The sequence below is a fragment of the Bombina bombina genome, chromosome 3 (genome assembly GCF_027579735.1).
Source record: "Bombina bombina isolate aBomBom1 chromosome 3, aBomBom1.pri, whole genome shotgun sequence".
NCBI classification, from domain to species: Eukaryota; Metazoa; Chordata; class Amphibia; order Anura; family Bombinatoridae; genus Bombina; species Bombina bombina.
In genome coordinates this window covers 966,697,937-966,724,653 of record NC_069501.1, presented here as the reverse complement: position 1 = coordinate 966,724,653, position 26,717 = coordinate 966,697,937, and the positions used below count along the sequence as shown (strand labels likewise).

General features: G+C 38.1%; 1 protein-coding gene across 1 annotated transcript in view; it reads right to left on the bottom strand.

The window, feature by feature from the left end:
• Positions 1-627: 627 nt before the first annotated feature.
• ACVRL1 (activin A receptor like type 1) overlaps positions 628-26,717 on the bottom strand; it is a 256,334-nt gene continuing 230,244 nt past the window's right edge. The window contains exon 10 of the mRNA XM_053708027.1: positions 628-4,973. Coding sequence (XP_053564002.1) covers positions 4,839-4,973 — 135 coding nt within the window. The 3' untranslated portion in view covers positions 628-4,838. The remainder of the gene's footprint in view (positions 4,974-26,717) is intronic.

Sequence of the window (26,717 nt, the reverse complement as noted above, 5' to 3'; positions counted from 1 at the left end):
TTTTTAAATTGTTAGTCTGGATTTTCCTTAAGATTTCCCATATAATAATCTTGGGTGGTGGCATCAGAGATATTTCAGTGTGGGTGGCATAAAAGGGGAGTTTGGGCATTGGGCATTTTTTAAGGTCTAATACAGACTAAAGAGTGCATGGTAATCCTTGCACCCACTGAACTAAATCACAGGCTTGCCTGGAGTGGCTAGACTATGAAAAATTGGTCTGTTAACCCTTTCTGTGCCAAACAAGTGACGGGTGCAGAGTTGGTGAACCCTGTACATCACAAGGGGTAGGACAGAAACGTTTGCATCTGAAATATCTGGTTCTACCCAGCCATAATTAGCCATTCAATAGCTAACTATTTTTAGGCATGGATAACCTTAACAGGTCTATTTTAACTGCAGGCTTGTCTTGAGAACAACAGGTAATGTTTTTAATAAACAAAACCAGGTATTTCAAATAAAAAAAATAAACACGGGGGAATAATTTTTCATAATTTAATACTCTGCAGTAGGTTTAGCAAATCATTTGGGACACATTCATGGTATCTTAGGCCTTCTTTGAGCAAAATATTTTTTGTGCCGTGGCCCTCTATTCATTATGAATAATGAAAAACAAAGTAATCCAGCCTCTTGTCAAAAACAATAATAAAACTTCTTTATTGCTTCCACATCATGGGAAAAAGGACAACGTTTCAAGCCCTTTATTGGGACCTTAGTCATGTCTGTTTGTATACGTGTGTGGGTTTAAACATCTGCAAAGTCAAACACAACAAATTTTGGGTTTTATGTTACGTATATTTAATCACAATAAAGGTTATTTAGCATTTTATAAAAACACAACACAGAAATAAAATGTGCAGATACATTTGGTGCAAAATGAACATATATGATCTCATTACAGAAGATTTACTTTAAATAATTTAAGCAAATAATACAATACATACATTATTCAGTTATAGCTTGCTTATTTACAAAATAGATATAAATATGCAGGTCAGTTATTTGGAACAAAAAAAAAAATATTTAAATACTAATATTTATTTGTCAGAAAAAAACTCAGTTCATTGTTCCATTTTTATTTTAATAGACTTAAAACTGAAGTGTGTTATTCATATCATGATTTGACACAAACTGTTTTGAGTGGAAATATACATGTATTTATGCAACAAACAAAAAAAAGAAATAAATTACTATCTGAATAAATATATATTTTCTGTAATCACATGGTTTATTTACGGTAACATAAGGAATTAAAATTGGAGCTAGAAATATACGGTATATACTTTATCCTTAACTGAAAACTCTTTAATCTTAAAGTTGAAGATTAGAAAGATTAACTCAACTTTGTTATGTTTTAATACAAACTCTAGAGTGGCTTTAAAAAGATAATGCAATATATCCATATTGTGTATTCATACATGGTATATAAAGGTGTGTGTGTGTTTGTGTGTATGTATATAATAGAGAGAGACCTTTGCAGGGGTTAAGGGTATAGTGGAAAAATGGATTTTGTTTAACCCTTTCGTGACAGGGTTAAAGTGCCTACATCGGAACTGCTTGTGCAATTATAAATGCCGACAGCATATGCTGTCAGCATTTATTGATGTCTGGCGGACATGATCGCTACAGCGCATCATGTCGCCAGACATCATTATTTCTATTTAGATCAAGAACTTTCCAACATGAAGAGAAATCATGAAACATTTTTGAGGGATTTTGGAAAGATTATATTGTAAGGTATAAGTGTATCTTCTTCATATCCAGAACCTTGCCAAGCAAGTTAAACATCTCTCAAGCTAAAATTTGCCGTTCTAAGGGCCCCTATAGTACTGATGAGACTTTTTATCTAATCTTGCTAGACCAGGGAGCTTTAGATAATCAGAGCCAAGGTATTTAATATCCCTTTAAATTAACATAAAATGCATATGTGTAGTTTTATTACAAATATGTAAAAGCTGTTTATGTCTAATTGTGTGCTCCACCTTCTGCAGTCTGAACTCTGGGCTTGAAGTGAGGTTGAGCATTACAGAATTTTCTTTACCTCTTGCCAATAATTAGCAACTTCAGTGGTTTAGTGAATGGATTGAGTGGTGTAACCAGGGAGGAGATTAGTCAGCAATTCACTTCTCTTTAACATTCCCAAAAGATAAAAGAATTCGTAAAACCAAGTCTCACAATGAGCTGTCAGTCTTTTTCAGACGTCAGAAAGTGGTACATAGACCATGCACTCAAGATAAGAAAAGACAAGCAAGAATAAAGCACTAAGTTACTCTAGCATGCAGTCTAATGCTTGTTTAAGTTTTAGCTACTTACAGCCAAAAAATCATGTGATTGAAAAGAAGTCAAATTAACAATAACAATGATCTATTTTTTTTTCCAAGACAAAATTACTCTAATGGAAGGTCAGATGTAAAAATCATAACCTGTAATTTATTTACCTATCCATTTTACACTGTGCCCAGGGGCATATGTGTTTATATATCTGTTTTGGGTATGAAAATCCAATTGTGCTTTCTTGGAAATGGAATTAATTGTACATTTATTACTTAGACTTGTATGGCTCCGAGAAAGCCATCTTCTATTTTGCTTACAACTCTAAATATGATGAAAAGTTTTAATTACAAAAATATGATTTTAAATCATGTATAAGTTAGTTCACGTTTACGTGTACAACTTTAAAGGGACATTGCTGTGAATTAAAAGCATTGTTATTGGCAGTGATCTGATACAGTCAGTAACTGTAAGTTGTGAATTTGTGTCTATGTAACCTAAAGGGACTATGCACCACAGCACTTTTGCACTGTAAATGCTATTACTAAACAAATAGGAACCTTTACTAGAAGCATTTAGCTACATGCAACAAATGCTTCTAACAGAGACTGAAAGCACTGATATACATTTCCACAAGAATGCCCTTTATATACTATTGATACCACAAAAGGAGCTATTACAAGATGCACTTGGCTGAGATTTTGGACACTAAAAAGTAATTGTCTGTGCCTATGTTTTTAAGAGGTTTACAAATTCGGCAAATTCTGAAAAATCCTTTTTAGAATATTTACAATAAAATGATATATAGGTGATCTATCTAGCATAAGGAAAAGAAGATATTTGTCAAATGCTTTTTCTTAAAGAGAGACAGGCACGCAGGCAGAGATAGATTAGATAGACAGATAGATGTCCCCAAGGCATGGGGTAACTAATGCACCTATGGACAAACTGGGTGGAAATTTTAGGAGATAGAGGATGATTTTATATAGTGATGAAAGCTGAAGAATTAGAAAAGTTAACAGCTAAAACTTTCATAAAAAGAGAGGATTCTTAACAGTGAGCAAAATCTCTACAATTTTGTTTACTCTTATCATGCCTTAGAAGAAAAAAAAGCAAAATAACAGAAATGTTCTGTCATGAGTAAAAACAAATATTGAATATACTGTATGCCAATACTTATATTAAAGGGATAGTAAACATCAAAAATGTTATTGTTTAAAAAGACAGATAATCCCTTTATTTACCATTCCCCAGTTTTGCATAACCAACACTGTTATAGAAATATACTTTTTACCTCTATTGTAGCTAAGCGTCAGCAGACTGCCTCTTTATCTCAGATTTTTTGACAGACTTGCATTTCAGGCAATTAGTGCTGACTCTTAAATAACTCCACATGCATGAGCACGTTATTTATATGAAACACATGAAATAACGCCCTTTAGCTGTGAAAAACTGTCAAAAGCATTCAAATAAGAGGCGGCCTTCAAGGGCATAGAAATTAGCATATGAGCCTACCTAGGTTTAGCTTTCAACTAAGAATACCAAGAAAACAAAGCAAATTTGATGATAAAAGTAAATTAGAAAGTTGTTTAAAATGACATGCCCTATCTGAATAATTAAAGCTTATTTTGGAATTTACTATCCCTTTGATTTAACCTACTCTCATTAAACGTCTTCTGTAAGGTGCTTTCTTGAACGTTTGTATCAGCCCTGTGATTGGTCCCAACTCATTGAATTTTCAGGAAGCATTTCAAAACTTTTAAAACTGAAAACATCTCTGAATACATCATATATATCTAAGACCACCAAAGTCTCACGTTTTAGCCTTACACAAAGTATGCAGAAATATTCTAAAATCTGACCTTAATGTTACACCATCAATTAGGAATAGGAAACAGTCCTTTTAAATGTGGAAGAAAATACAGTGTTGCTTTGTCTCCTTGTAATATTTTACAAAATCACACATCTTTTATTGCACCTGGCAGCAGGGGGCAGCTGTTTTCAGGTTGTTTCTTTATATTTTAGTTATGATTTTATACTCACAATTCAAGCAAAAAGTCCAGACTTAGATTGACAACTTCCTCTGTTATTTAAGGCCAGGATGTATTCACTTAACAATGAAGTCCAGCTGTGAATGTTTTTGTTAAATGATGTTTGCAAATTTTCCAGGATAAGTAGAATATTTGCTAATTATGTATCTATATGCTGGGATTGCATAAAATCGTAGTCACTATCTAGTTCTGCATTTGTTTGCTTACAATACATGTATAGGTTTTATAGTTCAGGATCATCTGGATATCACGTCTGGGAATTTGCTGCAAATACTGTAAACATATTTGTCTCAGCCCTTCAGTAGGTAAACTGCACAGTCCCTTGGGTTTTTCTGTAAAGCTTTAACAATATGGAACAAAAGGCAATCGTGATGCTTTCCAAGGTGGAATATTGTGAAGAAAATATTTTAAATGTAGTATTATCATTTCTTCAGCTCTTGAAAATATTATAAAAACATTAATTTTGTACTTTAAAAAAACTGGATTGAAATGTATAGCTATCATTGAATCTCTTAATCTTCAGCATTCTTGCTTGGTATGATCCATTGAATTTTTTAACTTGTTTAGTGTCTTTTTGATCCTCAGGGCAGTAAGCCTGGCAGATGGGTTCTGGAACCAGCACTCCCTCATGATCTTTGTTAAAGCTGATAAAACCTAGTGGGAGAAAGAAGACAGAAAATCAAGAAGACAGAAAATCATACTTCTGTTTTTGTCTTCATTCAAAATATTTTAGTATTGTTTCTGTAAATTTATGATCCACAATTAAAGGATATTACAGCTTGCTCAAATAAATAATGATATACTGTAAGTATTAGAGGAACATTGTGCTCCAAAGACATTCTACCATGCATTGGAAAAAGTAGAATGTACTGTATATATATATATATATATATATATATATATCTATATCAACAATTAAGAGCACTCTCAGATCTTTTCTTCAGAGAAGGTCAACAAAATGTATTTGACGTTTCGGGGTTCACTCAGACCCCTTCATCAGAACACGTATATATAACAATATATGAAAATATTTAACAAAAGCCAAAGTGTGACACAGACTGCACCAAAAACACATACTTTATTTACAGCTTATTAAAGACTCAGTGGAATTTCACTCTTTGCAGAGTGCAGCGCTGTAGCTGATACATAGACAAACGATACACTTGGTAAAGCAAAGGTTTTCCTAAACAGACGTCTGTTATATTTTTTCACCTTAAACATAACTTAAGCTATGATGTTCTTGCCTAAAAAATAGGACAAACATAATATATATGCACAGTACACTAAATAAACAGTGTGTGATATGATGTTATATGTTAGGAGCACATGAGTGCCTAAGCACGCTCCTTATAATTGTCCCAGAAAAAATAACTTGAATGAAAGTTAGTAGGTGGTGGGAGCACTTAGTGCAACTGCACGCTCCAATCCAAAGCGGAAGATTAAACAGACAGTTCCTGTGTGTCACAGATAAAGCTTAATATTACCAGTTTCCTTGGTAAGTGGGCAAAATGACCCTGTAGCCTCCTCCCTTACTTGGGGTCTGACTCGGGACCCTCTTATCCAGACTTGGTATTTACCACTTGTACTGTTTTTTTCTTTTTCCGAGTGTAATCCTTTTCTGCAGTGGTTTTGGCTCATCTCCAGCATTCGTTTTGAGTATTGATTCAACTCGCTTTAGTACACAGACACCGCATGGAGGGCTTGGTTCACCTTTACCAAACAGCTCACTGCTCACAGGTGAGTAACAATTGCAGTATTGATTACTCATTTCGCCCCTCCCCTTAATGGGCCGTCTTTGGGGCTTCGTCAGATAGCAATTGGATTCCATTCCTTGGCTTTTATAGCCAAATTTCAACTTGCTAAGGAGGTGGAGTTAAAATTCACATACTCTGTGTAACTTGGCAACTAGTGGGGAGAGATCCGTTACACACTGTTTATTTAGTGTACTGTGCATATATATTATGTTTGTCCTATTTTTTAGGCAAGAACATCATAGCTTAAGTTATGTTTAAGGTGAAAAAATATAACAGACGTCTGTTTAGGAAAACCTTTGCTTTACCAAGTGTATCGTTTGTCTATGTATTAGCTACACAGTTGCACTCTGTAAAAAGTGAAATTCCACTGAGTCTTTAATAAGCTGTAAATAAAGTATGTGTTTTTGGTGCAGTCTGTGTCACAGTTTGGCTTTTGTTAAATATTTTCATTAGCCCTTCCTTCATATGGTATATTGTTATAATATATATAACATATATATATATTTGATCCAATCAGCCAATAGGATTGAGCTTGCATTCTATTGGCTGTTCCAATCAGCCAATAGAATGTGAGCTCAATTCTATTGGCTGATTGCATCAGAAATAGGATTTTTCCTACCTTAATTCCGATTGGCTGATAGAATCCTATCAGCCAATCAGAATTCAAGGGACGCCATCTTGGATGACGTCATTTAAAGGAACCTTCATTCGTCGGGAGTCGTCGGAAGAAGAGGATGCTCCCTGTCGGTTGGCTTCAAGATGGACCCGCTCTGCTCCGGATGGATGAAGATAGAAGATGCCGCCTGGATGAAGACTTCTGCCTGTCTGGAGGTCCACTTCTGGCCACATAGCATGAAGACTTTGGACCGTCTGGAGGACCACTTGTGCCCGGCTGGGTGAAGACGTCTCAAGGTAGGGTGATCTTCAAGGGGTTAGTGTTAGGTTTTATTAAGGGGGGATTGGGTGGGTTTTAGAGTAGGGTTGGGTGTGTGGGTGGTGGGTTTTAATGTTGGGGGGGATTGTACTATTTTTTACAGGTAAAAGATCTGATTACTTTGGGGCAATGCCCTGCAAAAGGCCCTTTTAAGGGCTATTTGTAATGTAGTATAGGGTAGGGCTTTTTAATTTTATTAGGGGGATTAGATTAGGTGTAATTAGTGTAATTAGATTTTTTTATTTTCTGTAATTCTAGCTTAAAGAGACAGTCTACTCCAGAATTTTGAGTAGACTGCCCCTTTAATTTATACTTAGTATATTTTTATTTTTAAAGTAGTGTTAGTTTTTTGTAATTTATGAGTAACTTTAGTATTTTGTAAATTAGGTATTGTTAGTTCATTTAGGGGGTGTTAGGCTAGGGGGGGTTAGGCTAGGGGTTAGGTTTATTGCGTTGTGGGCTATGGCGGTTTAGGGGTTATTAATTTAATAGGTGTATTGCGTTGTGGGCTATGGCAGTTTAGGGGTTAATAATTTAGTTATTACTTGCGGTGTGGGTTTGATGGCGGATATAGGGGTTAATAGTTTAAATAGGCATATTGCGTTGTGGGGGGTTGTCTGTCTAGGGGTTAATACATTTATTATTAGTAGTGAGAGGGGGAATTGCGGATATAGGGGTTATACGTGTCGGGCTTATTTTTGGGAGGCGTGTTAGACTGTTACGGGAGATTTTAGATTTTCTTTACTTTTCTTAGGCGCCGGCAGTTTCTAAAGTGCCGTAAGTCACTGGCAACTCCAGAAATTTGTATTTATGCTTATTTCTGGACATCGCTAGTTTATCCGACTTACGCCAATTAGGAAATGCCGACGCCATATATGTAATACCCCGATGTGCGAGGTGAAATTACAGGCAAAGCAGGTTTCCACGCTTGCGCCGAAACCTGCACCGTATATATATATATGTGATCGCGCTTCAGGTGTGCGCAAATATAAAGTTAAACGGCACGTGTGCAGCTCATCTAAGGTGTCACTTTATAACTTCATAACAGGTAGCTACCTCCCGCATCTCTGAAACTCAGGAGCGTGTCTATTATTTGTATTGGGCTATGTGGCATACTTTGAATTCCTGTAACGGAATTCTGAGATCCCAGACCCACAACTTGTCACTGATTTATTGCAGTCACATGTAGCAAAGCTGTCAACACCGCTATTCAAAATTATCTGCATGCTCCCTTTATTATAATCATTTGATCTAATTACTTACAGCAGCAACATACAAATCAAACCCCTAGACTGATGTCACAAACTTTATTTCAGTGATTAATAACTAATCTGTTTTGCTTAACGTGGGTGTAATAATTGTAATTAAACTTGTAAGCTTATATTAAAAGCCAAATTTAAATAACGAATCCATTTGTTTCCAGCGTCTTTTCATACTCCCATCCCCCCCTTCAAAATCTCCTTCTTTCTTTCCTCTGCTTCCTCTCTCTCTCTACCCTGCTTCTGTGTAAGTATATGAGCCAGCCCTCCAACAAGCATAGGAATGACATCACTGACGGCAGGTTAAGGGACATTATACACTAGATTTTTCTTTGCATAAATATTTTGTAGGTGATCCATTTATATAGCCCATACAGGGTTTTTTTTTTTTTTTTTTTTAAAAAAGGATAGTTTTGCTTATTTTTAAATAACATTGCTCTAATTTTCAGACTCCTAACCAAGCCCCAAAGTTTTAGGAGAATACCAACATATACCTACTCCAGCTTGCTTCTGTTTAAGTAAAGGGTCTTTTCATATGCAAAGGAAGGGGCAGGGGGTGACTGCTATTTCCCACTTGCAGTAGGTGTTCCAGTAACCTTTTAAACAGAGCTAAACTGGAAGCTTCTAAGTAAGTTTAGATACGGTTTTATACTGATTTTTATATCAGTATCTGTGCATATTATTCTTTATAGTAGTGTTTATTACATGCAGTTATATGTAAATTGGTGTATACGCTAGGGGGATGGTATTATGGACTAGAAAAAGCGATAAGGGCCAAGGTTATTGTCTTCAAGGTCCTAGGTCAGATTTTAAGTATTCTTTTAGGTAGTTTCCCATTCCAGAAAAGCTTCTGTGTTTAGTATATACAGTCGTATGCAAAAGTTTAGGCAACCCTGACAATTTACATGATTTTCATTTATAAATAATTGTGTGTTTGGATCAGCAATTTCATTTTGATCTATCAAATAACTGAAGGACACAGTAATATTCCAGTAATGAAATGAGGTTTATTGGATTAACAGAAAATGTGCAATATGCATCAACCAAACGAAATTAGACAGGTGCATAAATTTGAGCACCCTTTTCATTTTGTTAATTTGAATACCTGTAACTACCTAGCACTGATTAATTGGAACACACAATTGGTTTGGTGAGCCCATTAAGCCTTGAACTTCATAGACAGGTGCATCCAATCATGAGAAAAGGTATTTAAGGTGGCCAATTGCAAGTTGTTGTTCTCTTTTACTCTCCTCTGAAGAGTGGCAACATGGGGTCCTCAAAACAACTATCAAATGACCTGAAAACAAATATTGTTCAACAGTATGGGTTAGTGGAAGGCTACAAAAAGCTATTGCTGAGATGTAAGCTGTCAGTGTCCACTGTGAGGAACATAGTGAGGAAATGGAAGACCACAGGCACAGTTCTTGTTAAGGCCAGAAGTAAAATATAGGAGAGGCAAAGGCAAAGGATGGTGAGAACAGTAAAAAACAGCCCACAGCCCACCTACAACATGACCTTGCTGCAGATGGTGTTACTGTGCATCATTCAACAATTCAGCGTATGGGAGAGTGATGTGGAAGAAGCCTTTTCTGGTGACACGCCACAAACAGAGTCGCTTGAGGTATGCAAACGCACATTTGGACAAGCCAGCTTCAATTTGGAAGAAGGTGCTGTGGACTGATGAAAAAAAAGATTGAGTTATTTGGTCATAACAAGGGGCGTTATGCATGGCGGCAAAAGAACACAGCATTCCAAGACAAACACGAATCTTGTTAAAGTTGAGGGTTGCATGGATTCCACTCAATATCAGCAGATACTTGAGAATAATGTTGAGGAATCCGTCACAAAGTTGAAGTTACGCCGGAGCTGGATATTTCAATAAGACAAGACCCAAAACATTGCTCAAAATCTACCCTGGCATTTATGCAGAGGAACAAGTACAATGTTCTGGAATGGCCATCCCAGTCCCCAGACCTGAATATCTTTGAATATCTGTGGGGTGATTTGAAGCGGGATGTCCATGCTCGGCAACCATCAAACCTAACTGAACTGGAGATGTTTTGAAAGGAGGAATGGTCCAGAATCCAGACACTCATTACAGGCTATAAGAAGAGTCTAGAGGCTGTTATTTCTGCTAAGGGAGGCTCTACTAAATATTGATGCAATATTTCTGTTGGGCTGCCCACATTTTTGCACCTGTCTAATTTCGTTTGGATGCATATTGCACATTTTCTGTTAATCCAATAAACCTAATTTCACTACTGAATTATTACTGTGTTCTTCAGTTATTTTAAAGATCAAAATGAAATTGCTGATCCAAACACCCAATTATTTATAAATGAAAATCATGGAAATTGTCAGGGGTGCCTAAACTTTTGCATACGATTGTATATTTTCACACAGGTGTTTGCTATCTGTGTGTAGGACAGAAACCATGCAGTGGCAGGATGACTATTATAATCATGTTTCATGCATTAAAGACATAAGTTCATGTTTAAATTATTGTGTTTGTTTTCAGTTTCCTGCATATTGCAAACAGTACTACTGTAGACAATACATTTTGGGATAAGTTTATTTTCTGTATCAAATGTACAAATAATTTGTAATAATGCATTTTGTTGTTTATGGATTAGTGTGATGCAATCTGTTTAAAATATGCTTTTTAATTTTGAGTGGTTTGTAGTTCATAGGTTCTACGTAAGAGAAGTGGAATACAGGAATTGTGCAACTAGCCAACTTTAGAGCTTGCACGTAGTAGACAGGAGATCTGAGTCTCCTGTCTACTATTTTTGCCCCTGGTATATCCGCTGCTCCGCTTTCATTACAGTCTCTGCTTTTGTCATAGCCTTAGGTATTCGATCGGGTTGATTTCTGTCCACCGCCTCAGAGCAGGCGGACAAGTTAGGGAGCAGCGGTCTTTAAACTGCTGCTTCATAACTTCTTCAAAACTTCTCCATACGGAGCTTGATAAATATGCCCCATAGTGTGTCCTACAGTACACCTGATAATATAGTCTGACCCACACAGATTTATATAATGACCCTGCACATATAGTGTGTCCTACAGTACATCTGATGATAAAGTGTGACCTGCACATATAGTGTGTCCTATAGTACATCTGATGATAAAGTGTGACCTGCACATATAGTATGTCCTACAGTACATCTGATGATAAAGTGTGACCTGCACATATAGTGTGTCCTACAGTACATCTGATGATAAAGTGTGACCTGCACATATAGTGTGTCCTACAGTACATCTGATGATAAAGTGTGACCTGCACATATAGTGTGTCCTACAGTACATCTGATGATAAAGTGTGACCTGCACATATAGTGTGTCCTACAGTACATCTGATGATAAACTGTTACCTGCACATATAGTATGTCCTACAGTACATCTGATGATAAAGTGTGACCTGCACATATAGTGTGTCCTACAGTACATCTGATGATAAAGTGTGACCTGCACATATAGTGTGTCCTATAGTACATCTGATGATAAAGTGTGACCTGCACATATAGTGTGTCCTACAGTACATCTGATGATAAAGTGTGACCTGCACATATAGTGTGTCCTATAGTACATCTAATGATAAAGTGTGACCTGCACATATAGTGTGTCCTATAGTACATCTGATGATAAAGTGTGACCTGCACATATAGTGTGTCCTATAGTACATCTGATGATAAAGTGTGACCTGCACATATAGTGTGTCCTACAGTACATCTGATGATAAAGTGTGACCTGCACATATAGTGTGTCCTACAGTACATCTGATGATAAAGTGTGACCTGCACATATAGTGTGTCCTACAGTACATCTGATGATAAAGTGTGACCTGCACATATAGTGTGTCCTATAGTACATCTGATGATAAAGTGTGACCTGCACATATAGTGTGTCCTATAGTACATCTGATGATAAAGTGTGACCTGCACATATAGTGTGTCCTACAGTACATCTAATGATAAAGTGTGACCTGCACATATAGTGTGTCCTACAGTACATCTGATGATAAAGTGTGACCTGCACATATAGTGTGTCCTATAGTACATCTGATGATAAAGTGTGACCTGCACATATAGTGTGTCCTATAGTACATCTGATGATAAAGTGTGACCTGCACATATAGTGTGTCCTACAGTACATCTGATGATAAAGTGTGACCTGCACATATAGTGTGTCCTACAGTACATCTGATGATAAAGTGTGACCTGCACATATAGTGTGTCCTACAGTACATCTGATGATAAAGTGTGACCTGCACATATAGTGTGTCCTACAGTACATCTGATGATAAAGTGTGACCTGCACATATAGTGTGTCCTATAGTACATCTGATGATAAAGTGTGACCTGCACATATAGTGTGTCCTATAGTACATCTGATGATAAAGTGTGACCTGCACATATAGTATGTCCTACAGTACATCTGATGATAAAGTGTGACCTGCACATATAGTGTGTCCTACAGTACATCTGATGATAAAGTGTGACCTGCACATATAGTGTGTCCTACAATACATCTGATGATAAAGTGTGACCTGCACATATAGTGTGTCCTACAGTACATCTGATGATAAAGTGTGACCTGCACATATAGTATGTCCTACAGTACATCTGATGATAAAGTGTGACCTGCACATATAGTGTGTCCTACAGTACATCTGATGATAAAGTGTGACCTGCACATATAGTGTGTCCTACAGTACATCTGATGATAAAGTGTGACCTGCACATATAGTGTGTCCTATAGTACATCTGATGATAAAGTGTGACCTGCACATATAGTGTGTCCTATGGAACATCTGATGATAAAGTGTGACCTGCACATATAGTGTGTCCTATAGTACATCTGATGATAAAGTGTGACCTGCACATATAGGCCTAGATTTGGAGTTCGGCGGTAGCCGTCAAAACCAGCGTTAGAGGCTCCTAACGCTGGTTTTGGGCGCCCGCTGGTATTTGGAGTCAGTGATTAAAGGGTCTAACGCTCACTTTTCAGCCGCGACTTTTCCATACCGCAGATCCCCCTACGCCATTTGCGTATCCTATCTTTTCAATGGGATCTTTCTAACGCTGGTATTTAGAGTCGTTTCTGAAGTGAGCGTTAGAGCTCTAACGACAAAATTCCAGCCGCCTGAAAATAGCAGGAGTTAAGAGCTTTCTGGCTAACGCCGGTTCATAAAGCTCTTAACTACTGTACCCTAAAGTACACTAACACCCATAAACTACCTATGTACCCCTAAACCGAGCTCCCCCCACATCGCCGCCACTCGATTAAAATTTTTAACCCCTAATCTGCCGACCGCCACCTACGTTATACTTATGTACCCCTAATCTGCTGCCCCTAACCCCGCCGACCCCTGTATTACATTTATTAACCCCTAACCTGCCCCCCACAACGTCGCCGCCAGCTACTTAAAATAATTAACCCCTAATCTTCCGACCGCAAAGCGCCGCAACCTACGTTATCCCTATGTACCCCTAATCTGCTACCCCTAACACCGCCGACCCCTATATTATATTTATTAACCCCTAATCTGCCCCCCTCAACGTCGCCGACACCTGCCTACACTTATTAACCCCTAATCTGCCGAGCGGACCTGAGCGCTACTATAATAAAGTTATTAACCCCTAACCCGCCTCACTAACCCTATCATAAATAGTATTAACCCCTAATCTGCCCTCCCTAACATCGCCGACACCTACCTTCAATTATTAACCCCTAATCTGACGACCGGAGCTCACCGCTATTCTAATAAATGGATTAACCCCTAAAGCTAAGTCTAACCCTAATACTAACACCCCCCTAAGTTAAATATAATTTACATCTAACGAAATTAATTAACTCTTATTAAATAAATGATTCCTATTTAAAGCTAAATACTTACCTGTAAAATAAATCCTAATATAGCTACAATATAAATTATAATTATATTATAGCTATTTTAGGATTAATATTTATTTTACAGGCAACTTTTTAATTATTTTAACCAGGTACAATAGCTATTAAATAGTTAAGAACTATTTAATAGTTACCTAGTTAAAATAATAACAAATATACCTGTAAAATAAATCCTAACCTAAGATATAATTAAACCTAACACTACCCTATCAATAAATTAATTAAATAAACTACCTACAATTACCTACAATTAACCTAACACTACACTATCAATAAATTAATTAAACACAATTCCTACAAATAAATACAATTAAATAAACTAGCTAAAGTACAAAAAATAAAAAAGAACTAAGTTACAAAAAATAATAAAATATTTACAAACATAAGAAAAATATTACAACAATTTTAAACTAATTACACCTACTCTAAGCCCCCTAATAAAATAACAAAGCCCCCCAAAATAAAAAATTCCCTACCCTATTCTAAATTAAAAAAGTTACAAGCTCTTTACCTTACCAGCCCTGAACAGGGCCCTTTGCGGGGCATGCCCCAAGGATTTCAGCTCTTTTGCCTGTAAAAAAAAAAATACCATACCCCCCCCAACATTACAACCCACCACCCACATACCCCTAATCTAACCCAAACCCCCCTTAAATAAACCTAACACTAAGCCCCTGAAGATCTTCCTACCTTGTCTTCACCATACCAGGTTCACCGATCCGTCCTGGCTCCAACATCTTCATCCAACCCAAGCGGGGGTTGGCGATCCATCATCCGGTGCTGAAGAGGTCCAGAAGAGGCTCCAAAGTCTTCCTCCTATCCGGCAAGAAGAGGACATCCGGACCGGCAAACATCTTCTCCAAGCGGCATCTTCAATCTTCTTCCATCCGGTGCGGAGCGGGTCCATCTTGAAGCAGGCGACGCGGATCCATCCTCTTCTTCCGTTGTCTCCCGACGAATGACGGTTCCTTTAAGGGACGTCATCCAAGATGGCGTCCCTCGAATTCCGATTGGCTGATAGGATTCTATCAGCCAATCGGAATTAAGGTAGGAATTTTCTGATTGGCTGATGGAATCAGCCAATCAGAATCAAGTTCAATCCGATTGGCTGATCCAATCAGCCAATCAGATTGAGCTCGCATTCTATTGGCTGATCGGAACAGCCAATAGAATGCAAGCTCAATCTGATTGGCTGATTGGATCAGCCAATCGGATTGAACTTGATTCTGATTGGCTGATTCCATCAGCCAATCAGAAAATTCCTACCTTAATTCCGATTGGCTGATAGAATCCTATCAGCCAATCGGAATTCGAGGGACGCCATCTTGGATGACGTCCCTTAAAGGAACCGTCATTCGTCGGGAGACAACGGAAGAAGAGGATGGATCCGCGTTGCCTGCTTCAAGATGGACCCGCTCCGCACCGGATGGAAGAAGATTGAAGATGCTGCTTGGAGAAGATGTTTGCCGGTCCGGATGTCCTCTTCTTGCCGGATAGGAGGAAGACTTTGGAGCCTCTTCTGGACCTCTTCAGCACCGGATGATGGATCGCCAACCCCCGCTTGGGTTGGATGAAGATGTTGGAGCCAGGACGGATCGGTGAACCTGGTATGGTGAAGACAAGGTAGGAAGATCTTCAGGGGCTTAGTGTTAGGTTTATTTAAGGGGGGTTTGGGTTAGATTAGGGGTATGTGGGTGGTGGGTTGTAATGTTGGGGGGGGTATTGTATTTATTCTTTTACAGGCAAAAGAGCTGAAATTCTTGGGGCATGCCCCGCAAAGGGCCCTGTTCAGGGCTGGTAAGGTAAAAGAGCTTGTAACTTTTTTAATTTAGAATAGGGTAGGGAATTTTTTATTTTGGGGGTCTTTGTTATTTTATTAGGGGGCTTAGAGTAGGTGTAATTAGTTTAAAATTGTTGTAATATTTTTCTTATGTTTGTAAATATTTTATTATTTTTTGTAACTTAGTTCTTTTTTATTTTTTGTACTTTAGCTAGTTTATTTAATTGTATTTTTTTTTAGCAATTGTGTTTAATTAATTTATTGATAGTGTAGTGTTAGGTTAATTGTAGGTAATTGTAGGTAGTTTATTTAATTAATTTATTGATAGGGTAGTGTTAGGTTTAATTATATCTTAGGTTAGGATTTATTTTACAGGTAAATTTGTTATTATTTTAACTAGGTAACTATTAAATAGTTCTTAACTATTTAATAGCTATTGTACCTGGTTAAAATAATTAAAAAGTTGCCTGTAAAATAAATATTAATCCTAAAATAGCTATAATATAATTATAATTTATATTGTAGCTATATAAGGATTTATTTTACAGGTAAGTATTTAGCTTTAAATAGGAATCATTTATTTAATAAGAGTTAATTAATTTCGTTAGATGTAAATTATATTTAACTTAGGGGGGTGTTAGTATTAGGGTTAGACTTAGCTTTAGGGGTTAATACATTTATTATAGTAGCGGTGAGCTCCGGTCGTCAGATTAGGGGTTAATAATTGAAGGTAGGTGTCGGCGATGTTAGGGAGGGCAGATTAGGGGTTAATACTATTTATGATAGGGTTAGTGAGGCGGATTAGGGGTTAATAACTTTATTATAGTAGCGCTCAGGTCCGCTCGGCAGATTAGGAGTTAATAAGTGTAGGCAGGTGTCGGCGACGTTGAGGGGGGCAGATTAGGGGTTAATAAATATAATATAGGGGTCGGCGATGTTAGGGCAGCAGATTAGGGGTACATAGGGATAACGTAGGTTGCGGCGGTTTACGGAGCGGCAGATTAGGGGTTAAAAAAAATATGCAGGGGTCAGCGATAGCGGGGGCGGCAGATTAGGGGTTAATAAGTGTAAGGTTAGGGGTGTTTAGACTCGGGGTACATGTTAGAGTGTTAGGTGCAGACGTAGGAAGTGTTTCCCCATAGGAAACAATGGGGCTGCGTTAGGAGCTGAACGCTGCTTTTTTGCAGGTGTTAGGTTTTTTTTCAGCTCAAACAGCCCCATTGTTTCCTATGGGAGAATCGTGCACGAGCACGTTTTTGAGGCCGGCCGCGTCCGTAAGCAACTCTGGTATCGAGAGTTGCATTTGCGGTAAAAATGCTTTACGCTCCTTTTTTGGAGCCTAACGCAGCATTTGTTTAAACTCTCGATACCAGAGTTAAATTTATGGTGCGGCCAGAAAAAAGCCCGCGGAGCGTTAACAGCCCTTTTACCGAACTCCAAATCTAGGCCATAGTGTGTCCTACAGTACATCTGATGATAAAGTGTGACCTGCACATATAGTGTGTCCTACAGTACATCTGATGATAAAGTGTGACCTGCACATATAGTGTGTCCTACAGTACATCTGATGATAAAGTGTGACCTGCACATATAGTGTGTCCTACAGTACATCTGATGATAAAGGGTGACCTGCACATATAATGTGTCCTATAGTACATCTAATGATAAAGTGTGACCTGCACATATAGTGTGTCCTACAGTACATCTGATGATAAAGTGTGACCTGCACATATAGTGTGTCATACAGTACATCTGATGATAAAATGTGACCTGCACATATAGTGTGTCCTACAGTACATCTGATGATAAAGTGTGACCTGCACTTATAGTGTGTCCTAAAGTACATCTGATGATAAAGTGTGACCTGCACATATAGTGTGTCCTATAGTACATCTGATGATAAAGTGTGACCTGCACATATAGTGTGTCCTACAGTACATCTGATGATAAAGTGTGACCTGCACATATAGTGTGTCCTACAGTACATCTAATGATAAAGTGTGACCTGCACATATAGTGTGTCCTACAGTACATCTGATGATAAAGTGTGACCTGCACATATAGTGTGTCCTACAGTACATCTGATGATAAAGTGTGACCTGCACATATAGTGTGTCCTATAGTACATCTGATGATAAAGTCTGACCTGCACATATAGTGTGTCCTATAGTACATCTGATGATAAAGTGTGACCTGCACATATAGTGTGTCCTATAGTACATCTGATGATAAAGTGTGACCTGCACATATAGTGTGTCCTACAGTACATCTGATGATAAAGTGTGACCTGCACATATAGTGTGTCCTACAGTACATCTGATGATAAAGTGTGACCTGCACATATAGTGTGTCCTACAGTACATCTGATGATAAAGTGTGACCTGCACATATAGTGTGTCCTACAGTACATCTGATGATAAAGTGTGACCTGCACATATAGTGTGTCCTATAGTACATCTGATGATAAAGTGTGACCTGCACATATAGTGTGTCCTACAGTACATCTGATGATAAAGTGTGACCTGCACATATAGTGTGTCCTACAGTACATCTAATGATAAAGTGTGACCTGCACATATAGTGTGTCCTACAGTACATCTGATGATAAAGTGTGACCTGCACATATAGTGTGTGCTATAGTACATCTAATGATAAAGTGTGACCTGCACATATAGTGTGTCCTATAGTACATCTGATGATAAAGTGTGACCTGCACATATAGTGTGTCCTACAGTACATCTGATGATAAAGTGTGACCTGCACATATAGTGTGTCCTATAGTACATCTGATGATAAAGTGTGACCTGCACATATAGTGTGTCCTATAGTACATCTGATGATAAAGTGTGACCTGCACATATAGTGTGTCCTACAGTACATCTGATGATAAAGTGTGACCTGCACATATAGTGTGTCCTACAGTACATCTGATGATAAAGTGTGACCTGCACATATAGTGTGTCCTACAGTACATCTGATGATAAATTGTGACCTGCACATATAGTGTGTCCTATAGTACATCTGATGATAAAGTGTGACCTGCACATATAGTGTGTACTACAGTACAGGGAGTGCAGAATTATTAGGCAAATGAGTATTTTGACCACATCATCCTCTTTATGCATGTTGTCTTACTCCAAGCTGTATAGGCTCAAAAGCCTACTACCAATTAAGCATATTAGGTGATGTGCATCTCTGTAATGAGAAGGGGTGTGGTCTAATGACATCAACACCCTATATCAGGTGTGCATAATTATTAGGCAACTTACTTTCCTTTGGCAAAATGGGTCAAAAGAAGGACTTGACAGGCTCAGAAAAGTAAAAAATAGTGAGATATCTTGCAGAGGGATGCAGCACTCTTAAAATTGCAAAGCTTCTGAAGCGTGATCATCGAACAATCAAGCGTTTCATTCAAAATAGTCAACAGGGTCGCAAGAAGCGTGTGGAAAAACCAAGGCGCAAAATAACTGCCCATGAACTGAGAAAAGTCAAGCGTGCAGCTGCCAAGATGCCACTTGCCACCAGTTTGGCCATATTTCAGAGCTGCAAAATCACTGGAGTGCCCAAAAGCACAAGGTGTGCAATACTCAGAGACATGGCCAAGGTAAGAAAGGCTGAAAGACGACCACCTCTGAACAAGACACACAAGCTGAAACGTCAAGACTGGGCCAAGAAATATCTCAAGACTGATTTTTCTAAGGTTTTATGGACTGATGAAATGAGAGTGAATCTTGATGGGCCAGATGGATGGGCCCGTGGCTGGATTGGTAAAGGGCAGAGAGCTCCAGTCCGACTCAGACGCCAGCAAGGTGGAGGTGGAGTACTGGTTTGGGCTGGTATCATCAAAGATGAGCTTGTGGGGCCTTTTCGGGTTGAGGATGGAGTCAAGCTCAACTCCCAGTCCTACTGCCAGTTTCTGGAAGACACCTTCTTCAAGCAGTGGTACAGGAAGAAGTCTGCATCCTTCAAGAAAAACATGATTTTCATGCAGGACAATGCTCCATCACACGCGTCCAAGTACTCCACAGCGTGGCTGGCAAGAAAGGGTATAAAAGAAGAAAATCTAATGACATGGCCTCCTTGTTCACCTGATCTGAACCCCATTGAGAACCTGTGGTCCATCATCAAATGTGAGATTTACAAGGAGGGAAAACAGTACACCTCTCTGAACAGTGTCTGGGAGGCTGTGGTTGCTGCTGCACGCAATGTTGATGGTGAACAGATCAAAACACTGACAGAATCCATGGATGGCAGGCGTTTGAGTGTCCTTGCAAAGAAAGGTGGCTATATTGGTCACTGATTTGTTTTTGTTTTGTTTTTGAATGTCAGAAATGTATATTTGTGAATGTTGAGATGTTACATTGGTTTCACTGGTAAAAATAAATAATTGAAATGGGTATATATTTGTTTTTTGTTAAGTTGCCTAATAATTATGCACAGTAATAGTCACCTGCACACACAGATATCCCCCTAAAATAGCTAAAACTAAAAACAAATTAAAAACTACTTCCAAAAATATTCAGCTTTGATATTAATGAGTTTTTTGGGTTCATTGAGAACATGGTTGTTGTTCAATAATAAAATTAATCCTCAAAAATACAACTTGCCTAATAATTCTGCACTCCCTGTACATCTGATGATAAAGTGTGACCTGCACATATAGTGTGTCCTACAGTACATCTGATGATAAAGTGTGACCTGCACATATAGTGTGTCCTACAGTACATCTAATGATAAAGTGTGACCTGCACATATAGTGTGTCCTATAGTACATCTGATGATAAAGTGTGACCTGCACATATAGTGTGTCCTATAGTACATCTGATGATAAAGTGTGACCTGCACATATAGTGTGTCCTACAGTACATCTGATGATAAAGTGTGACCTGCACATATAGTGTGTCCTACAGTACATCTAATGATAAAGTGTGACCTGCACATATAGTGTGTCCTATAGTACATCTGATGATAAAGTGTGACCTGCACATATAGTGTGTCCTACAGTACATCTGATGATAAAGTGTGACCTGCACATATAGTGTGTCCTACAGTACATCTAATGATAAAGTGTGACCTGCACATATAGTGTGTCCTATAGTACATCTGATGATAAAGTGTGACCTGCACAAATTAATATAATAACCCTGCACGTATACTTTATATGCAGGGTCGTTATAAAAATATGTGGGGGTCAGACTATATCATCAGATGTATTCTAGGACACACTATCATTATATAAATATGTGCAGGTCAGAGTATAACATTATCAGATGTACTGTAGGACATGCTATCATTATATAAATATGCGTGCAGGTCAGATTATATAATCAGATGTACTGTAGGACACACCATATGTCATATAGTGTGTACTACAGTACATCTGATTATTTAATCTGACCTGCACATATTTACACATTTTATGCACATATCGTAGTAATAATAAATGGTTAGGTAAGGCTTTGGCAGACCACTTGTTTTTTGGCACTTAATGAATTAATTTTTATTGTTTCGTAGGTAGAAGTTCCTTTTATTTCCAGGCACAAACACCAATAAATTAGTAAAACGCCTGAATGGGTAAATGGATGAATGTGTGAAATTATGAATGGTATTGATGAATGGATTGCTGAAAGAGTTTAGCAAGCTTTATCTGCTGCCTTTAGTTAACTTTTATTGATTTAGATGTTACACATATTAATGAAGTATCCAAAATAATCCAAGAGTGTTAACCCCAAAGGGGGGAAATAATAATAAAATTATTTTATATATATATATATATATATATATATATATATATATATATATATATATATACACAGTATTTAATAAACTAGGCTATAATGTAAATTTATTAGGACTGGTAATTTCACTTCAGATGAGGAAAATGATCTAACTTACTATATTGGCTCTTGAATATTGATGCCTAAGAGACACATACTTGTGTGCATGGCTCATGATGACATAGTAGTGTGGGAAACCAAACCAATCAAAATCATATCATGTATCTCTAACAACGAGGAATAGAGAAGATAACTAAAACCTCTCTTTAGATCAGGGGATTAGATTTGTATAATATTTCATAGACCTCCATCATCTCCATGCAGTATAGGGGTGTATAAAACTATATGGGTATATATGTATATATATATATATATATATATATATAGATAGATAGATAGATAGATAGATAGCAAAAATGATGCCGCAACCTATATTAAACTTATTAACCCCTAATCTGCCCCCCTACACCGTCGCCACCTATAATAAATGTATTAACCCCTATCCTGCCCCCCCCCCTACACCGCCGCCACTGTAATAAAATTATTAACCCCTAAACCTAAGTCTAACACTAACCCTAACACCCCCTAACTTAAATATTAATTAAATAAATCTAAAAAATATTTCTCTTATTAACTAAATTAATCCTATTTAAAACTAAATACTTACCTTTAAAATAAACCCTAATATAGCTACAATATAAATAATAATTATATTGTAGCTATCTTAGGATTTATTTTTATTTTACAGGCATCTTTCAATTTATTTTAACTAGGTACAATAGCTATTAAATAGTTATTAACTATTTAATAACTACTTAGCTAAAATAGAGAGAAATTTACCTGTAAAATAAAAACTAACCTAAGTTACAATTACACCTAACACTACACTATACTTTAATAAATTATTCCTATTTAAAACTAAATACTTACCTGTAAAATAAACCCTAAGATAGCTACAATGTAATTAATAATTACATTGTAGCTATTTTAGGATTTATATTTATTTTACTGGTAACTTTGTATTTATTTTAGCTAGGTAGAATAGTTATTAAATAGTTATTAACTATTTAATAACTACCTAGCTAAAAGAAATACAGAACAGCCAATAGAACAGCCAATAGAATGCGATCTCAATCTGATTGGCTGATTGGATCAGCCAATCAGATTGAACTTCAATCTGATTGGCTGATTCAATCAGCCAATCAGATTTTTCCTACCTTAATTCCGATTGGCTGATAGAATCCTATCAGCCAATCAGAATTGAAGGGACTCCATCTTGGATGACGTCCCTTAAAGGAACCTTCATTCGTCGTTAGTCCGTCGGGGAAGAAGGATGTTCCGCGTCAGCGGGATGAAGATGGATTCAGAAGAAAGAAGATTGAAGATGCCGCTTGGAAGATGACATCGCTCGGTTGGAAGACCTCTTTAGCGCCGCCTGGATGATGACTTCATCGGATGGAAGACTTCTTCAGCGCTCCTTGGATGATGACTTCTGCCGCTCTGGATCTCCTCTTCGGTTCCATCGGTGGTCGGCTGGCTGAAGACGACTCAAGGTAGGATGATCTTCAGGGGGGTAGTGTTAGGTTTATTTAAGGGGTTTTTTGGTTAGATTAGGGGTATGTGGGTGGTGGGTTTTAATGTTGGGGGGGTTGTATTTTTCTTTTACAGTCAAAAGAGCAGAATTCTTTGGGGCATGCCCTGCAAAAGGCCCTTTTAAGGGCTGGTAAGGTAAAAGAGCTGGTAACTTTTTAATTTAGAATAGGGTAGGGCATTTTTTTTATTTTGGGGGCTTTGTTATTTTATTAGGGGGCTTAGATTAGGTGTAAGTAGCTTAAAATTGTTGTAATATTTTTTAAATGTTTGTAACTTTTTTTTTATTTTTTGTACCTTAGCTTTTTTTATTTTTTTGTACCTTAGTTAGTTTATTTAATTGTATTTAATTGTAGTTATTTGTAGGTAATTTATTTAATTAATGTAATGATAGTGTAGTGTTAGATTTAATTGTAACTTAGGTTAGGATTTATTTTACACGTAATTTTGTATTTCTTTTAGCTAGGTAGTTATTAAATAGTTAATAACTATTTAATAACTATTCTAACTAGCTAAAATAAATACAAAGTTACCTGTAAAATAAATATAAATCCTAAAATAGCTACAATGTAATTATTAATTACTTATTATTTAGTTTTAAATAGGAATAATTTATTAAAGTATAGTGTAGTGTTAGGTGTAATTGTAACTTAGGTTAGTTTTTATTTTACAGGTTAATTTCTCTTTATTTTAACTAGGTAGCTATTAAATAGTTAATAACTATTTAATAGCTATTGTACCTAGTTAAAATAAACTGAAAGTTGCCTGTAAAATAAAAATAAATTCTAAAATAGCTACAATATAATTATTATTTATATTGTAGCTATATTAGGGTTTATTTTAAAGGTAAGTATTTAGTTTTAAATATGATTAACTTAGTTAATAAGAGAAATATTATTTAGTTTTATTTAATTAATATTTAAGTTAGGGGGGTGTTAGGGTTAGTGTTAGACTTAGATTTAGGGGTTAATAATTTTATTACAGTGGCGGCGGTGTAGGGGGGGCAGGATAGGGGTTAATAAATTTATTATAGGTGGCGACAGTGTAGGGGGGGCAGATTAGGGGTTAATAAGTTTAATATAGGTTGCGGCGGGGTCCGGGAGCGGCGGTTTAGGGGTTAAACTATTTATTTAGTTGCGGCGAGGTCCGGGATCCGCAGGATAGGGGTTAATAACTTTATTATAGGTGGTGGCGGTATAGGGGGCAGGATAGGGGTTACTAGGTATAATGTAGGTGGCGGCGGTGTCCGGGAACGGCGGTTTAGGGGTTAATAGATTTATAAGAGTTGCGGCGGGGTCTAGGAGCGGCGGTTTAGGGGTTAATAACTTTATTGAGTTGTGTGTGTTGAACAGTGTAGTTAGTGTGGGAGCTTAGTGACAGGGGTATCAATAAAGCTGTCAAAAAGCCGAAGAGCAGCGAGATCGGATGAGTCATAACTCTCACAGTCCACTGCTCATCGCCCCGTACTTGGTGCGTGGCTTTTTGACAGCTTTTTTGATAACATAGGCGAAATTTTGAAGGTCCGCGGCGGCGATGGTAGGCGAGCTTAGGCGGGCGTATTGGACCGGCGAAGGCAGGTAAAGTAGACGGCTTGATAACTACCCCCCTAGGAATGTATTTAGTTTATATGTACCATTAAATATAGCCTTGTTAAAACCATTGTGGCCAGCAAACCCCTTGGTTATATAGTCTGTGATGTATTTTTGCTCACCAGACAGGTGACACTGCGTGACCACCGGCCTCAGCTCGCTGCTTAATTCTCAGCTCCCTGACTCACTCTTCCCGTGCGCTACTGGGACTGACTCTGGGTGGGTGGGAGGAAGTGATGAATGTCAGGGAGAGCCAAACGGCAGATCGCAGCGTCACGTCACCTGACGCCCGCCCAGGCAATGATCATAATTCCAATTTCATTCCCACCCCCTGACTGGATCAATCATCACCAGAATGAAGAATAAGATAATAGTAGGCAGCGTGAGCACAGCAGACAGCCAGCACTAGTCTCTGACTCTCTCATTACTACTGTAGTACATACAGCAACCGTAAGACTTAAGTTGATGCTCAGTTTCACGGCCGCTGTATGCAAGATCTGTCTCCTGCTCAGTCACTCACCGGCACGCTGTCCTAATGTGGCGGCCCATTTTACACTGCATCTGAGAGGCCGGGGGGGGGCATTTGCCACCCTGCCCAGTCCGACCCTGGTATATAGAGTTGTTGTATATATATATATATATATATATATATATATATATATATATACACAGCACTTTGTATGTTAATTTTTCTATTAAAAAAAAGTGTTTGTTGAGTGACTTTTTATTTTATAACTTTTTTTACTATTTAGTTTTGAGAAAATTACAAAGTACTTATCTGACGGGTGTTATAATTTATAAATTCCTTTTGTCAGTTAGTACAATATTTCTGCTGCAAAAAAATGAGGGAGGCTGCTCTGTCTTAAAATAGTGTCAGAGAATTCCCAATCCCAAAGATATTTTTGAGTTTATATATAAAAAAAAAATCCAGTCAAAGAGGACAGTCCTATTTCCTAAGAAAGAAAGACATTTCACAGAAAAACTGTTTAATATGTCATGTATTTTTTTTTCTCTGAGGAATTAATTACTTTCTTAGGAAATAGGATGGATTGGATAGGGGGCTGTTTGTGACATGAGGGAGTCAGGAGGGAGCTGTGTGTGAGGTAGATGGGGCCTGAGAGTAAAGAGAGTGCTGTGTGTGGGAGATGGGGTCTGAGAGTGAAGAGGGGGCTGTGTGTGAGGGAGTTGGGGCCTGAGAGTGAAGAGGGGGTTGTGTGTGAGGGGGCTGTGTGTGAGGGGGCTGTGTGTGAGGGAGATGGGGTCTGACAGTGAAGAGGGGGCTGTGTGTGAGGGAGATGGAGTCTGAGAGTGAAAAGGGAGCTGTGTGTGAGGGAGATGGGGTCTGAGAGTAAAGAGGGGGCTGTGTGTGAGGGAGAGGGGGTCTAAGAGTGAGGAGGGGGCTGTGTGTGAGGGAGATGGAGTCTGAGAGTGAAGAGGGGGCTGTGTGTGAGGGAGATGGGGTCTGAGAGTGAGCAGGGGGCTGTGTGTGAGGAAGATGGGGTCTGAGAATGAAGAGGGGTTGTGTGTGAGAAAGATGGGGTCTTAGAGTGAAGAGGGGGCTATGTGTGAGGGAGATGGGGTCTGAGAGTGAAAAGGGGGCTGTGTGTGAGGGAGATGGGGTCTGAGAGTGAAGAGGGGGCTGTGTGTGAGGGAGATGTGGTCAGAGTGAAGAGGGGGCTGTGTGTGAGGGAGATGGGGTCTGAGAGTGAAGAGGGGGCTGTATGTGAGGGAGATGAGGTCTGAGAGTGAAGAGGGGGCTGTGTGTGAGGGAGATGGGGTCTGAGAGTGAAAATGGGGCTGTGTGT